Source organism: Malaclemys terrapin, chromosome 17, assembly GCF_027887155.1.
Source record: "Malaclemys terrapin pileata isolate rMalTer1 chromosome 17, rMalTer1.hap1, whole genome shotgun sequence".
In the NCBI taxonomy this organism is placed as follows: domain Eukaryota; kingdom Metazoa; phylum Chordata; order Testudines; family Emydidae; genus Malaclemys; species Malaclemys terrapin.
This window is the reverse complement of record NC_071521.1, coordinates 23,917,035-23,932,619: the sequence shown is the minus strand read 5'-3', so window position 1 is coordinate 23,932,619 and position 15,585 is coordinate 23,917,035. Positions and strand designations below refer to the sequence as shown.

The 15,585-nt window shown below is 49.1% G+C and overlaps 1 protein-coding gene across 2 annotated transcripts in view; it reads left to right on the top strand.

Moving 5' to 3' along the window:
* RABL6 (RAB, member RAS oncogene family like 6) overlaps positions 1-15,585 on the top strand; it is a 132,742-nt gene that overhangs the window by 73,874 nt on the left and 43,283 nt on the right. For both annotated transcript variants that reach the window (XM_054007269.1, XM_054007268.1), the window contains one exon: positions 7,604-7,707. In XM_054007269.1, the coding sequence (XP_053863244.1) occupies positions 7,604-7,707 (104 nt within the window). The remainder of the gene's footprint in view (positions 1-7,603; positions 7,708-15,585) is intronic.

The following is a 15,585-nucleotide window of genomic DNA, read 5'->3' as shown; positions in this document are numbered from 1 at the left end:
TATTCGACGTGGGGCCTGCAGTTGCGCATTGCCAATCAGCAGGCCATAGTGAGCCGGTATGGACACAACACGTGCTCGGTTTTGTCTAGGTTCGCGGACCTCCTTCCACAGGAGTCACGAACAGAGTTTTCAGCCCTGGTTGAAGAGGGAAGATGGATTACCTGGGCTTCCCTCCAGGCGGCCTTGGACACAGCCGATTCAGCCTCACGCACGTTGGCGACTGGTCTGGTCATGAGGCGCGGAGCCTGGCTTCAAGTTTCCGGCCTTCCACATGAGGTCCAACAAACGATCCAAGACCTCCCCTTTGAAGGGCCCACGCTCTTCTCAGAGAAGACGGATAAGAGGTATCAATAGCCTAAAGGATTCATGGACCACCCTCCGTTCATTAGGCCTACACACCCCGGTCACCCAGCGTAGGCAGTTCAGGCCCCACGGCCGTACCAGCCTCAAAATCGAGGAGATGCCTTGCGCAGAAGGGCAAGAACGGGCAGAAGGAGGCAACAACAGCAGCCCTTCGGCAAGGCCTACACAGGGGCCTAGACCACCATTTTGATGGCTTGGTCGAGGACGACCTCCCAGTCAGAACCCTGGATCCGTCCAACCTTACCTTCTCGTCACGTCTGTCCCCCTTCTATCGTGCGTGGGCCCAGATCACATCGGACACTTGGGTGCTTCGCATGGTAGAGAGGAAATATTCTATCCAGTTCTCCTCCCTCCCGCCCCACCAGCCCCCCTCTCCGTCCCTCTTCAGGGACCCATCTCACGAGCAACTTCTACTTCAAGAAGTTCAGTCCCTCCTCGCAGCAGGGCAGTAGAGGAGGTTCCTCAGGAGCTATGGGGCAGGGGCTTCTATTCTCGCTATTTCCTAATACCGAAAGGGGGCCTCAGGCCTATTCTGGACTTGCGGCGTCTCAACAAGTTTGTAAAGAAGCTCAAGTTCCGCATGGTCTCCCTATCTTCCATCGTTCCTTCCATGGATCCAGGAGACTGGTATGCCGCCCTCAACTTAAAGAACGCATACTTTCACATTGCGATAATCCCTCAGCACGGGCGTTACCTCAGGTTTGTCGTGGGCAATGCTCATCTACAATTTACGGTTCTGCCCTTTGGTCTGTCAGCAGCCCCAAGGGGTCTTCACGAAGTGCATGGCAGTCGTGACAGCCTTCCTGTGCAGGCAGGGGATTCAGGTGTTTCCCTACCTGGACGATTGGCTCATCAAGGGCAGGACCAAGGCGCAGGTGGAGGCTCAGGTGGTCTTCACCAGGCAGACCTTCCTCGAGCTCGGCCTCTTACTCAACGAGACCAAGTCTACACTATCTCCAACCCAAAAAATCGAATTCATAGGGGCAGTTCTAGACTCGACACACGCCAGAATTCATAGGGGCAGTTCTAGACTCGACACACGCCAGAATTCATAGGGGCAGATCTGGACTTGACACACGCCAGAGCATATCTCCCAGAGGCCAGATTCCAGACTCTGTCCAACATTATTCTCGGTCTCCAACGTTACCCGACCACCATAGCAAGAAACTGCCTCAAATTACTAGGGCACATGGCGGCATGTACCTACATGGTGAGACTCGCCAGACTCAGACTGCGCCCACTCCAGTCGTGGTTGGCAGGGGTGTATCAGCCGGTCAGGGACTCCCTAGAATTAGTGGTGACGTTACATTGGCCGGTATTGGATTCCCTTCAATGGTGGCTCGACCCCGAGCCCTCCCTATCCCTGGTAACGGACGCATCGGATCTGGGATGGGGTGCACATCTGGGCGGCCTCAGAACCCAAGACCTTTGGTCACGAGAGGATCTTTTGTTGCACATCAATGTCAGGGAATTACGAGCGGTGCGCCTCGTATGCATAGCCTTCAAATCCCAGCTGGGAGGCAGTTGCTTTTCTGTCCTCATGGACAACACTCCAACGATGTTCTATATCAACAAGCAGGGTGGTGCTCGCTCCTCTCCCCTGTGCCAGGAGGCCCTTGCGTTATGGGATTTTTGCGTACAGAACGTAATTCACCTGACAGCGTCCTACCTCCCGGGGACGCACAATGGGCTTGCGGACACCCTCAGCCGCTCGTTCGAGGGTCACGAGTGGTCTATCCGCTGGGATATAGTACTCTCAATTTTCCGGCTCTGGGGTCATCCCCAGGTAGACCTGTTTGCCTCCAGCGAGAACAGGAAGTGTCATCAATTCTGCTCCCTCATGGGACGCAGTCCGGGGTCTCTAACAGATGCCTTTCTCCTCTCTTGAGCAGACGGGCTATTTTACGCCTTTCCCCTGATTCCCATGGTTCACAGAGTAATCCTCAAGGCCTGCAGAGATCACACTCGGCTCATCCTGATAGCGCCGGCGTGGCCGCATCAGCACTGGTACACGTCGCTCCTGCACATGTCTGTGCGGGTGCCCCTCAGGTTGCCCCTACTACCAGACTTAATCACGCAGGATCACGGTCGCCTCCTTCACCCGAACCTGGAGTCACTCCACCTTACAGCCTGGATGCTCCATGGCTAAACCCCGTGGAGATGCAAGGCTCTCATCAGGTCAGGCAGGTCCTTCTTGGCAGCAGGAAGCCTTCAACAAGGACCACATACTTGGCCAAGTGGAAGCACTTCTCGCTTTGGGCCACACAACGGGGTCATGCTCCCTTGCTCGCCCCAATCCCTCTTATCCTGGACTATTTACTATATCTCAGACACCTGGGACTGATTGACTCTTCGGTTCGAGTACACCTTGCTGCCATCTAGGCATTCCACCCTGGAGCGGGGGGTACCTCAGTGTTTGCAAACCCACTCGTTGGTCGTTTCCTCAAGGGTCTTGACAGGTTGTTCCCGCACATTCATCAACCCATCCCTGCTTGGGACCTCAATTTAGTCCTATCCGTCCTCACAGGCCCCCCCCTTCGAGCCGCTGGCTTCATGCTCGCTGTTATATCTTTCACATAAGGTCGCGTTCTTGGTGGCTATCACATCAGCCCGGAGAGTGTCGGAACTCAGAGCTCTGACATCTGAACCTCCATACACCCGTCTTCCACAAGGACAAGGTCCAACTCAGGCCGCACCCAGCGTTCCTCCCTAAGGTGGTTTTCCCCATTTCACATGGGTCAAGACATTTTTCTCCCGGTGTCTTATCCGAAACCACACTCCTCTGCGAAGGAGCGTAGGCTGCATTTCCTGGACGTTCGCAGGGCTCTCGCGTTCTATATCGAAAGGACAAGATCCTTCAGGAAATCAACCCAACTTTTTGTTGCCGTGGTCGACAGGATGAAAGGGCTCCCAGTCTCATCACAGCGAATCTCGGCTTGGATCAGAACCTGCATCCGGGAGTGGTACAGTCGGGCCAATATACCAACCCCGCCTATCACGGCCCACTCCACAAGAGCACAGGCCTCTTCCGCTACGTTCCTGGCCCAGGTCCCGACGCAGGAAATTTGTAGAGCAGCCACCTGATCCTCAGTCCACACCTTTACAGCGCACGATGCCATCACGCACCAGGCCGGAGATGATGCTGCCTTTGGCCGCGCAGTACTCCAGTCTGTAGTGACCTCCGACCCCACCGCGTAGGTTCAGGCTTGTGAGTCACATGCTTGGAATGGACATGAACAATCACTCGAAGAAGAAAAAACGGTTACTCACCTTCTCGTAACTGTTCTTCGAGATGTGGTGTTCATGTCCATTCCAATACCCGCCCTCCTGCTCCTCGGAGTGTTGGCAAGAAGGAACTGAGGAGGTGGAGGGTCGGCTGGCCCCTATATACAGTGCCAGGAGGACGCCACTCCAGGGGGCGCCAAAGCCGACCCTACGGACACTGCTATAGTAAAATCTTCCGGCTGGCGTGCACGCGGCGCGCACACACCTGCTTGGAATGGACATGAAGAACACATCTCGAAGAACAACAGTTACGGGAAGGTGAGTAACCGTTTTTTCCTGTGTCACCTGTATTTGTAACCAGGTCTCTTGGGAAAGGTTGGAATCGTTCCAAAACAAACCACTAAATTATGTGGCTCAGTCGCTCCGAGTCTCTGCCTTCTCCTGCTGTACTAATGGGAATCTTGCTATTGGATTCAGTGGGAGCAGGAGTGGGCCCTTTGAGGTCACTAGAGAGAGGAAGTGCAGCATGTTGGAGAACTGTGTGTGAGGAGTGTGCACTAGACCTAGCCCATAGTGATGCTGTTCTTGCTTTCATAGAGACTCAAAGTCTCCAGAAAAACTTAACTGCCCTTTCTCTGCCTTACAAAGTAAGGGTAAAGGAGAGGAAATCTCTCAGGTGCAAAAGGCAAATACAGTTTAGTCAGCCATTCTGCCTGATAGTGACTAGTTTCTTCATGTACCTAAACAACATCCCACAGCTCTTGGTGGATTAGTTAATTGTAGCTCAGATCCCAGGTTGCTCTCTCTCACAGGGCTAGTGTTCTTCCAGTCTGGTATGTGGTGGTGTGGCTTAGTCTTAAATTGCGCTTCCCTGTCTTCATCTTACTCATGAATCTTGTATCAAGAGAGCGGAGGATGAAACTCATACTCTGAATATAAAGCAAGTCCCCTCCAGCAGCCTCCTCACTTATTTATCAGCTGCCTGCCATGAGCTCGACTGATTAACTCCAGAAAGCAGTTCAGTCCCCCAAGTATACCTGACAGGCACTGTTGGTGTGTGAATGTCAAAGGTTCAGCCATCCCTCCAGAACAGTCCATGTAAAGAGACTATTCCGTGCATACAGTTCATCTAATTGCCTTTTCCACTGGAACACTGAAGGTGGCATTCGGTCAAAGCATTATCTAGAGCATTATCTCAGTTAACTCAGTTCTAATGAGTAATTTAGTCTTAAAATAAGTTTGAGGTTTAGACTGAAAAATTCTAGGATGGACTAGTTGCTTGGCTTGTTCTGTAGAACACGGAGTTTGATTTTTAAGTCTACACATGACTGACTGTTCGCTCCAAAAGCCCACATCATGGTTTAGTGTCTGTGTCTGTGTGCAACAACAGCATGTGTGCTGGCTGACCAAATTTCATTCTGTTCACAAAATGTTTGCCTTCTCACTAGGATTTTGGTCTGTAGACTACACTCGCTTGCATTTTAGGCTATTAGAGATTGTCCTGCACTGAATGATGCAACATTCCCCACCCCTGTTCTAATATGTGAAGTAAAAATAACCCATGGATTATTAAAAAAATAAACCTCAAGTTCGTTCTCATAGCAGATGACTTGAAGGAATGTTGAAGGTTAGGGAATTATTAAAACAAGACTTCACAGTTCAGGGTCAAACTTGGGACATCTTTCTCCCTCTCCCCCTTTTCTCATGTTTCAAATTGACTGTAAGCTCATTGGGGTAGGAATTGTAGACCTATAGTCCTTGGCACAAGTGAGCCCTCGTCAAAAGGGGCACTGCCATGGTACAAATAATAATCAGGACATGTTTGTGCTCAGGCACAGATGGCCACTTCCTGCACCTCTTGGCCCCTAGCCTATGGGAGATGTGGATGATGCCACTCCAGGCACTGAATTTCCTGGCTCTTACTATGTCATCATAAATCTGTGTAGTTTGTTGCATGAGCCTCCCCAAGAGGCCTGACTACATCAGGAAGCTATGGATGAAGCCCACGTTTAACAGTCACTATCAAAACCTAGCCCAGTGTAGTGTGCTTTTGGTTGTTTTTGTTTGTGAGGAAAGGCAAGCAGGCTGCTGGTTGTGTGGTGTGGTATGGTATGGAGTCAGAAGCTGAAGGTTTTAGCCTCTGGGTATGGGACAGTTGAGACTTTTAACCTCTGTAGTAGCAATCTGGGATTGTTCACCAAGCACATTAGCGAGATGTTTCTTCTAAGAAGTCAGCAATGAAATAGTTAATGTGACATTTTAAAGTGATGTCTTTCTGTTTCAGAGTTAAGAAACCACTGGGTTAAGTAGGGCTGTTAATAATAACTAATGGAGATATCCCATCTCCTAGAGCTGGAAGGGACCCTGGAAAGTCATCCAGTCCAGCCCCCTGCCTTCACTAGCAGGACTAAGTACTGATTTTGCCCCAGATTCCTAAGTGGCCCCCTCAAGGGCTGAACTCACAACGCTGGGTTTAGCAGGCCAATGCTCAAACCACTGAGCTATCCCTCCCCCCTCCCTGTTCACCCCTCTGAGCCATTGTCTCAGGCCATATCTACACTATCACTTCTGTTGGTATAACTTCTGTCGCTCAGGGGTGTGAAAAAACATCCTCCTGAGCAACATAGGTTTCGCCGGCATAAGTGATGGCGTGCATAGGCTGTGTCCCTGGGAGAGCTTCTCCTGCCGACATAGCTACCGCCACTTGTGGAGGTGGTTTTATTATGTCAACGGGAGAGCTCTCTCCTGCTGGCACAGAGCGGCTGCACGAGCAATCTCACGGTAGCGCAGCTGCATCCATTTAGCTGGGCCGCTGTAAGCTTGCTAGTTTAGATGTGGCCTCAGGCTGTCCACATTCAGGAAGACAACACTGCATATTGCCACCCCCAAACGTTGGAAACACATGAACCAGGTTTCGAAATTCATGACTGGCTTAAAAATCATAAGAATTTTACATACATAAATGTTGGGTTCTTTTTTCTTTGCCCTCTGGTTCTTGAGGTCAATCTCTCCTCTGCAACCCTGAGGGCTAGACACTTTTTTTTTTTTTTTTTTTTTTTTTTTAATGAAAGCTGAAATTCTTAAATAATTTGATTCTGGGAGGGGGAGAGGGGTACGACTGTAAATAAAACATCAAATATTGTGACTCTCCTAATTAAAATTTCAAGAGTTGGCCACACTGGTTTACATTCAATTTGTGCTTACAGGGTTATTTTCGCAACCATGTTGACTAGAAAATAGCTTTCTAAAATCCGAGGTTTGTTTCTAAATCACAGTTCTGTGGCAAATTGCTTGGCTGCAGAATACATAGGGCCCTGACTATAAAGAAGAAAGGCCAGGTAGATAGGTGCTGGGGTGGCTTAGAAATGAGCCTTCTCTTAAGCAGCCATTATGTCTGCCGTAAAGGCAAATGAATTCCTTGGTGTCAGTATCTTCAGTGCATCTGTACACTAATAGGAGCATCGTTCTTTTATATTCATCCAGCTGGATGACTAACTTAAGTCCTATTAGAAAGCAAATTTGTGACTCACTCACTGCACCAGCTGAACACTGCCTCATGGTGATAATGGAGCGTTCTTGTATCCAGAGAATCTACAAACAGTGTTGGTGCAAAGTAGTGATATCACGGAGGTGCATCATTTTGTATATTCTGTCACAAAGGGACTTATAAGCAATCCTTTATTTGAAATTCTTAAATTATTGCTCTGTAGCCTATTACAGTGCTTCTTGGTGAACAGCACTTTCCTACGCACAGTGCTGTTCGTGACACACACTCATCCTTGCAACAGAGGATGCTGACTTTCAGAATGAACACCTTGCTTCTGCCCCTCTGTTTCCACTGTATTCCTTTATTTAAGTTGAACACCTTGCCGGGGGCCCTAGCTGCTGTTTAATTCATTATGATGGGTAGAGTGATGACATTAGTGCTGATACAAGATCTCGCTGTACTGGCAAGCTCCCAGATAACTCATACAGTGACCTTTTCTGCTCAGACTTTTTATTTTCCTTTCTTCAGAGGGAGACATTGCTACGGCAGCTGGAGACGAATCAGCTAGATATTGACGCAACGTTGGAAGAGCTCTCAGTGCAGCAGGAGACAGAGGACCAAAACTACGAAATGTATGTCATTGAGCCCTCCTTTCTAACCTTTTTGCTGGAATCTATGTAACTCTTGTCTGTTGGGCAGCACTACACTTTACATCAACCATGGGAGGTCCAATGGATATCATTTAGTATTTGTTTGGATGTTTCATTTCTCATGTAAAATAGGAGATTCTCCAATGCAAAGTTTGTTCTTTGGATTCCCTTCAGACATGTGACTTATGGGAGGGGAGAGAAATGGAGGTGGAGCTGGGTACAATGAAATGGCAGAGTGCTAATGAGGCAAATGCTACAAGGATTATAGAGGAGTATGTCACAGCCTCTAATGGTGGAAGGGAATGCTCTCTAGTGCACTCTAGTGCTTCAGCAGGGAAAAAGGGTCACATTCTTTTCGCTGTAGTCTTGTTGTACGTGTCTTCTGGCTAATCACTTTTGCTCTCATTTAGTCTTTGAGACACTAGGATATTTTTTGTTGATCTCTTCAGAAGTTCTAGAAGCTTATTAAAATGTGATCATATTTCAGAGTGTGCATCCTGTGTATTCAGTGTCATTTCCACTTAATTCCCTGCTTGGAGTGAGTTTCTACTCCTGTTAGCCTTGTAGAGCCAGTACAGCTCTGGGGAATGAGTTGGATTCTGTTCAAACTTGGACGAATCAACAGTTGTGTTCAAAACTTCCAATTGCAGGGTATGTGCAAGCCAGACAGAACACAGCTTGGCTTTCAGGTTCTGGAATGAGTAGTCAGAAAAAAATCTCTTGTAAAACAAGCAGATTTATTTGGTAATCATGGAAACCATAACTACCCTCCACCATGCCATTTTACAGTTGCTTTTCAAAATAGAATCAAGCTTTAGGTTCCATAACTTTTGGCAGTGTTTTTTGTTCTTGTTCGTAAAGCACCTTGAGTCACTTAATTAAAAGGCAACCATATACATATAAAACAGTATTATTTCCCAAATACTGCATTCCTATCGCTATAGGAAAAACCAGTGATGCTGAATGAGACCCATTTAGCCACCACAAATATTGTTTTCTTCTGGGCAGAAGCTACAGTATTGTCCATGCTCAAAGGACTCATTTGTGGTGTCTGCGCTACCAGTTCCTTCCCTGTGATTTTTTTGGGTCTGTGTACTCTGTCCATGCCTGGTGTCCGTCTAGAGGGAGCAAGCATCCTGCTGTATTTTAGAACTGGTGTGCTTCCAGGGCTAGAGAGAGTACTCTGGTGTCATGGCAACAGGAGCTGTAGGGATATTGCCTTTCACTGAAGATTATTATTCATTATTTGTGTTGTGGTAGCACCTAAAAGCCTTGGCCACAGACCAGGTTCCCATTGTGTTGGGTGTTGTACACACAGAACAAAAAGATGATCCTTGCCCCAAAGAGCTGCCAGTTTTGTTTACAATCTTCTAATCTCTTGTGGTAGGAAGTTGAAAAAACACTTCAGTAGAAGCCACAGACACTTGCAGAAACTCCATGAATCTAGACAACCACTCAGTCTGTGTATCAACACCTTTACCATTCCCTTTTCCAAACAGTTGGCGGCCACTGAAAATACAGAGGTCCTTTCTTTGCTCGGTATCCTGAACGTTTGTAATCCATTAGTGCTGCCTGGCCAGGTAGAATAACTGCACTCGGGTGGTATGGGGTGCTGTGCTGATGAGACAGTGCTGCCTCTCAACAGCCAAGAAGGGCCCACGCTGCAGGTGACTGACTACCCTTGCCTGTGTAATTATACTTAACATGACTTTGAAATGTTTTAACCAATAATTGGGACTGCTCAGCAGGGTTTTTTTGGTAGTTCCTTATGTGAATAAAAACAGACAATGTTTTCACCCCTCAGCTCTTACTATGATTCTGGATTAGCAAGTAAATAATCAAATTTTATATGTAGCTAACCAAACTCTGCCCTCGTTGATATGGGTATAAATCCAGAGTAACCCCAGTTACCCAGTGAAGGGTAACAAGAAGGGTTTCTACAGGTATGTTAGCAACAAGAAAAAGGTCAGGGAAAGTGTAGGATCCTTAATGAATGGGGGAGGCAACCTAGTGACAGATGATGTGGAAAAAGCTTAAGTATTCAAAGCTTTTTTTTTTTTTTTTTTTTTCCCCCCCCCTCGGCCTTCACAGAGAAGGTCAGCTCCCACACTGCTGTCCTGGTCAGCGCAGTATGGGGAGGAGGTGAGCAGCCCTCAGTGGTGAAAGAACAGGTTAAGGACTATTTAGAAAAGCTGGGCATGCACAAGTCCATGGGTCCAGATCTAATGCATCCAAAGATGCTAAGGGAATTGGCTGATGTGATTGCAGAGCCATTGGCCATTATCTTTGAAAACTCGTGGCGATTGGGAGAGGTACCGGACAATTGGATAAGGGCAAATATAGTGCCCATCTTTAAAAAAGGGAAGAAGGAGAACCCAGGGAACTATAGTCTCACCTCAGGCCCTGGAAAAATCAAGGAGCAGGTTCTGAAGGAAACCATTTTGAAGCCCCTGGAGGTGCTCGGGGACAGTCAACATGGATTCACCAAGGGCAAGTAATGCCTGGACCAACCTGATTGCCTTCTATGAGGAGATAACTGGCTCTGTGGATATGGGGAAAGCGGTGGACGTGATATATCTTTACTTTAGCAAAGCTTTTGATATGGTCTCCCACGGTATTCTTGCTAACAAGTTAAAAAAGTATGGATTGGATGAATGGACTATAAGGTGGAGAGAAAGCTGGCTAGATTGTCGGGATCAATGGGTGGTGATCAATGGCTCAATGTCTAGTTGGCAGCTGGTATCAAATGGAGTACCCCAGGGGTCGGTCCTGGGGCCAGTTTTGTTCAGCATCTTTATTAAAGATTTGGATGATGGGATGGATTGCACCCTCAGCAAGTTTGCAGATGATACTAAGGTGGGGGGAGAGGAAGAGACACTGTAGGGATAGGGTCTGGAGTGACCTAGACAAACTGGAGGATTGGGCCAAAAGAAATCTGATGAGGTTCAACAAGGACAAGTGCCAAATCCTGCACTTAGGACGAAAGAATCCCATGCACTGCTACAGGCTGGGAACCGACTGGCTAAGCAGCACTTCTTCAGAAAAGGACCTGGAGATTACAGTGGATGGGAAGCTGGATATGAGTCAGCAGTGTGCTCTTGTTGCTAAGAAGGCTAACGGCATATTGGGCTGTATTAGTAGGAGCATTGCCAGCAGATCAAGGGAAGTGATTATTCCCCTCTATTCGGCATTGGTGAGGCCACATCTGGAGTATTGCGTTCAGTTTTGGGCCCCACACTACAGAAGGGATGTGGACAAATTGGAGAGAGTCCAGCGGAGGACAACGAAAATGATCAGGGAGCTGGGGCACATGATTTATGAGGAGAGGCTGAGGGAACTGGGCTTGTTTAGTCTGCAGAAGAGACAAGTGAGGGGTGATTTGATAGCAGCCTTCAACTACCTGAAGGGGGGTTCCAAAGAGGATGGAGCTCGGCTGTTCTCAGTGGTGGCAAATGACAGAACAAGGTGCAGTGGTCTCAAATTGCAGTGGGAAAAGTCTAGGTTGGATATTAGGAAACACTATTTCACTAGGAGGGTGGTGAAGCACTGGAATTGGTTCCCTAGGCAGGTGGTCGATTCTCCATCCTTAGAGGTTTTTAAGGCCTGGCTTGACAAAGCCCTGGCTGGGATGATTTAGTTGAGGGTTGGTCCTGCTTTGAACTGGGGGTTGGACTAGATTAGACAGAGGGTATGTCTACACTACGGGATTAATCCGAATTTAGATAATTCGGATTTGAAAAACAGGTTGTATAAAGTCGAAATGAATGCGGCCACACTAAGCACATTACTTCGGTGGTGTGCGTCCAAGTACCGGGGCTAGCGTCGATTTCTGCACCGTTGCACTGTGGGTAGCAATTCCATAGCTATCCCATAGTTCCCGCAGTCTCCCGCGCCCGTTGGGATTGTGGGTTAAGATCCCAGTGCCTGATGGGACAAAAAACATCGTCGCAGGTGGTTCTGGGTACAGCCTCACTTCCTCCCTCCCTCCCTGCATGAAAGCAACGGACGGCAGACAACCATTTTCGCGCCTTTTTTCCTGGGTGGGTGAACACTGCAGACTCCATACCACGGCAAGCATGGAGCCCGCTGAGCTCAAGACAGCAGTCATGAATATTGTAAACACCTCGCGCGTTCTCGTGGAGTTTATGCTCAGCCAGGACCAGAGAAACGAGGCGAGGAGGCAGCGGCGGCGGCAGCATGATGAGGACATGGACACGGACACGGATACAGAATTCAGTGAAACCACAGGCCCCGGTGCTTTGGAGATCATGTTGTTAATGGGGCAGATTCTATCCATGGAACGCCGATTCTGAGCAAGGGAAACAAGCACAGACTGGTGGGACCGCATAGTGTTGCAGGTCTGGGACGATTCCCAGTGGCTGCGGAACTTTTGCATGCGTAAGGGCACTTTCATGGAACTTTGTGACTTGCTGTCCCCTGCCCTGAAACGCCAGAATACCAAGATGAGAGCAGCCCTCACAGTTGAGAAGCGCGTGGCGATAGCCCTGTGGAAGCTTGCAACGCCAGACAGCTACCGGTCAGTCGGGAATCAATTTGGAGTGGGCAAATCTACTGTGGGGGCTGCTGTGATGCAAGTAGCCAAAGCAATCACTCAGGTGCTGCTACGAAAGTTTGTGACTCTGGGAAATGTGCAGGCTATAGTGGATGGTTTTGCTGCAATGGGATTCCCTAACTGTGGTGGGGCAATAGACGGAACCCATATCCCTATCTTGGCACCGGAGCACCAAGCCACCGAGTACATAAACCGCAAGGGGTACTTTTCAATTGTGCTGCAAGCACTTGTGGATCACAAGGGACGTTTCACCAACATCAACGCGGGTTGGGCGGGAAGGGTTCATGACGCTCGCGTCTTCAGGAACACTACTCTGTTTAAAGGGCTGCAGCAAGGGACTTACTTTCCGGACCAGAAAATAACCGTTGGGGATGTTGAAATGCCCATAGTTATTCTTGGGGACCCAGCCTACCCCTTAATGTCATGGCTTATGAAGCCATACACAGGCAGCCTGGACAGGAGTCAGGAGCTGTTTAACTACAGGCTAAGCAAGTGCAGAATGGTGGTAGAATGTGCATTTGGCCGTTTAAAAGGTCGCTGGAGATCATTATTGACTCGCTCTGACCTCAGCCAAAGAAATCTCCCCATTGTTATTTCTGCTTGCTGTGTGCTCCACAATCTCTGTGAAAGTAAGGGGGAGACCTTTATGGCGGGGTGGGAGGCTGAGGCAAATCGCCTGGCTGCTGATTACGCGCAGCCAGACACCAGGCCGATTAGAAGAGCACACCATGAAGCGCTGTGCATCAGAGAAGCTTTAAAAACCAGTTTCATGGCTGGCCAGGCTACCGTGTGAAATATCTGTTTGTTTCTCCTTCATGAAAACCCGCCCCCTTTATTGACTGATTTTCTGTAAGGAACCCACCCTGCCCCTTCCCCCAGCTTTCTTTCAAACCAAATAAAGTCACTATCATTTAAAAATCATTTATTCTTTATTAATAGATTAGAAAAAGAGGGAGGGAACCCGGGTGGTATTTGGGAGGAGGATTGCTGGGAAGGAAAAAGCCACAAAGAAAAGGTTAAAAAAATGACAGCCTTTTGCTTGGGCTGTCTACTGGGGTGGAATGGGAAGGTGTACGGAGCCTCCCCCCCCCGCGTTCTTACACGTCTGGGTGAGGAGGATACGGAACATGGGGAGGAGGGAGGGTGGAACAGGGGCTGAAGCGGCAGTCTGTTTTCCAGCAGCCGTTCCTGAACCTCCACCAGACGCCGGAGCAGCCCCAGCGTTGCATCCTTCATCCTCTGGTCTTCCTGCCGCCACCTCTCATCTCGAGCGTCCCTCCTCTCCTCACGTTGGTCCCTCCTCTCCTCACGTTGGTCTCTCCTCTCCTCACGTTCACTGACTTCTTTCCTATACTTTGAAACTGTTTCCTTCCACTCATTCACATGAGCTCTGTCACTGCGGCTGGATTCCATAATTTCCGAAAACATCTCCTCTCACGTTCTCTTCTTACGACGCCTTATCTGTGATAACCTTCGGGATGGAGGAGGGAGGCTTGAGGAATTTGCAGCTGCTGTAGGGAGGGGAAAAAAGAGAATTGTTTTAAAAGCTACATTTTGCAGAACAATGCTTATACTCTTTCACGGTGACCAACACTGTTCACATTACATAGCACATGTGATTTCTGTGCAAGGTCGCATTTTGCCTCTTAATGCTGAGTGCCTGTGGCTTTGCTGCTAGAGATCACAGGTCTGGGCAACAGAATTCGGCTTGCATGCGGCCATGGTAAGCCATTGTTTTACAGCTTCTGCACCCTCCTTTCCCACATACCAAGCATAGCCTGTAGAGTGCTGCAGAAGCCTGGCCAATCTCAGCCAGTTGGGGGGGGGGGGGGGGGGGGGGGGCAGTGTGGGGGGGCTTGTCTGGGCCCCTTCAGGCAAGTAGAGTGCTGCGGTTTTTCTGTTAACATTCAGCAGCACCAGAAAACAAACTAACCACCCCCCCCTCTCGTCATGAATTCTCTGGGATGATCGCTGTACCCCTCCCCCCCACCGCGTGGCTGGTATCAGGGAAGATCCCTGCAGGCACCAAACTAACACCCCCCCCCCCCCCCCCCCGCCGCCGCCGCCCCCCTCCCGCCATGAATTCTCTGGGATGATCACGGTACCCCTCCCCCCACCGCGTGGCTGGTAACAGGGAAGATCCCTGCTAGCCAAACGCGAAAAACTCAGGGCCAATTTCCCATCTGCGCTTGGCTAACTGCAGGGAAGGATTTATTTTCCGCCACAGGCAAACAGCCCAGTAGGAACAGCCACCTCTGTCCCCTTAATTAAGTTCCCGTATTTCAACCAGGTTACCAGGAGTGATATCACTCTCCTGAGGATTACACAACAAGATAAAGAACGGATGTTGCTTGAATGCCAGCAAACACCGGGACCATACGCTGCCAGGCTTTGTCAGGCAATGATACCAGATTACTTGCTGCAAGCATGGCGTGGTCAAGTGTCCTACCATGGAGGAGGGAATAAAGATGCACTGCCCAGAAACCTTCTGGCAAGGCTTTCGGAGTACCTCCAGGAGAGCTTCATGGAGATGTCCCTGGAGGATTTCCGCTCCATCCCCATACACGTTAACAGACTTTTCCAGTAGCTACAGACTTTTCCAGTAGCTGAACTGACCGCGAATGCAAAGTCAGGCAAAGTAATCATTAAAAACCGTTTGCTTTTAAAACAAGTTTTATATTTTAAAAGGTAAACTCACCTGAGGTCCCTTCCATGGGGTCAGAGTCTTGGGTACTGGCTTGGGAGGGTACTTCAGTCAGGGTGATAAAAAGATCCTGGCTGTTGGGGAGAATGGAGTGCTGTGTGCTCTCTGCAAGCTCATCCTCCTCCTCCTCCTCTCCCCCATCGGCAGAATCCTCAGGCGTCGCTGATGAGACTATCCCCGACCCAGAATCCACGAACACAGGTGGGGGTAGTGGTGGCAGCCCCCCCTAGAATTGCATGCAGCTCGGCGTAGAAGCGGCATGTCTGCGGCTCTGACCCGGAGCGACCGCTTGCCTCCTTTGTTTTTCGATAGGCTTGTCTGAGCTCCTTGACTTTCACGCGGCACTGATCTGAGTCCCTATTGTGGCCTCTCTCCATCATGCCCTTGGAGATTTTTTCAAAAGTTTTTGCATTTCGTCTTTTAGAACGAAGTTCTGCAAGCACTGAATCCTCTCCCCATACAGCGATCAGATCCAGTACCTCCCTCACGGTCCATGCTGGTGCTCTTTTTCGATTATCAGCCTGCATGGTTACCTGTGCTGATGAGCTATCTGTGGTCACCTGTGCTCTCCACGCTGGGCAAA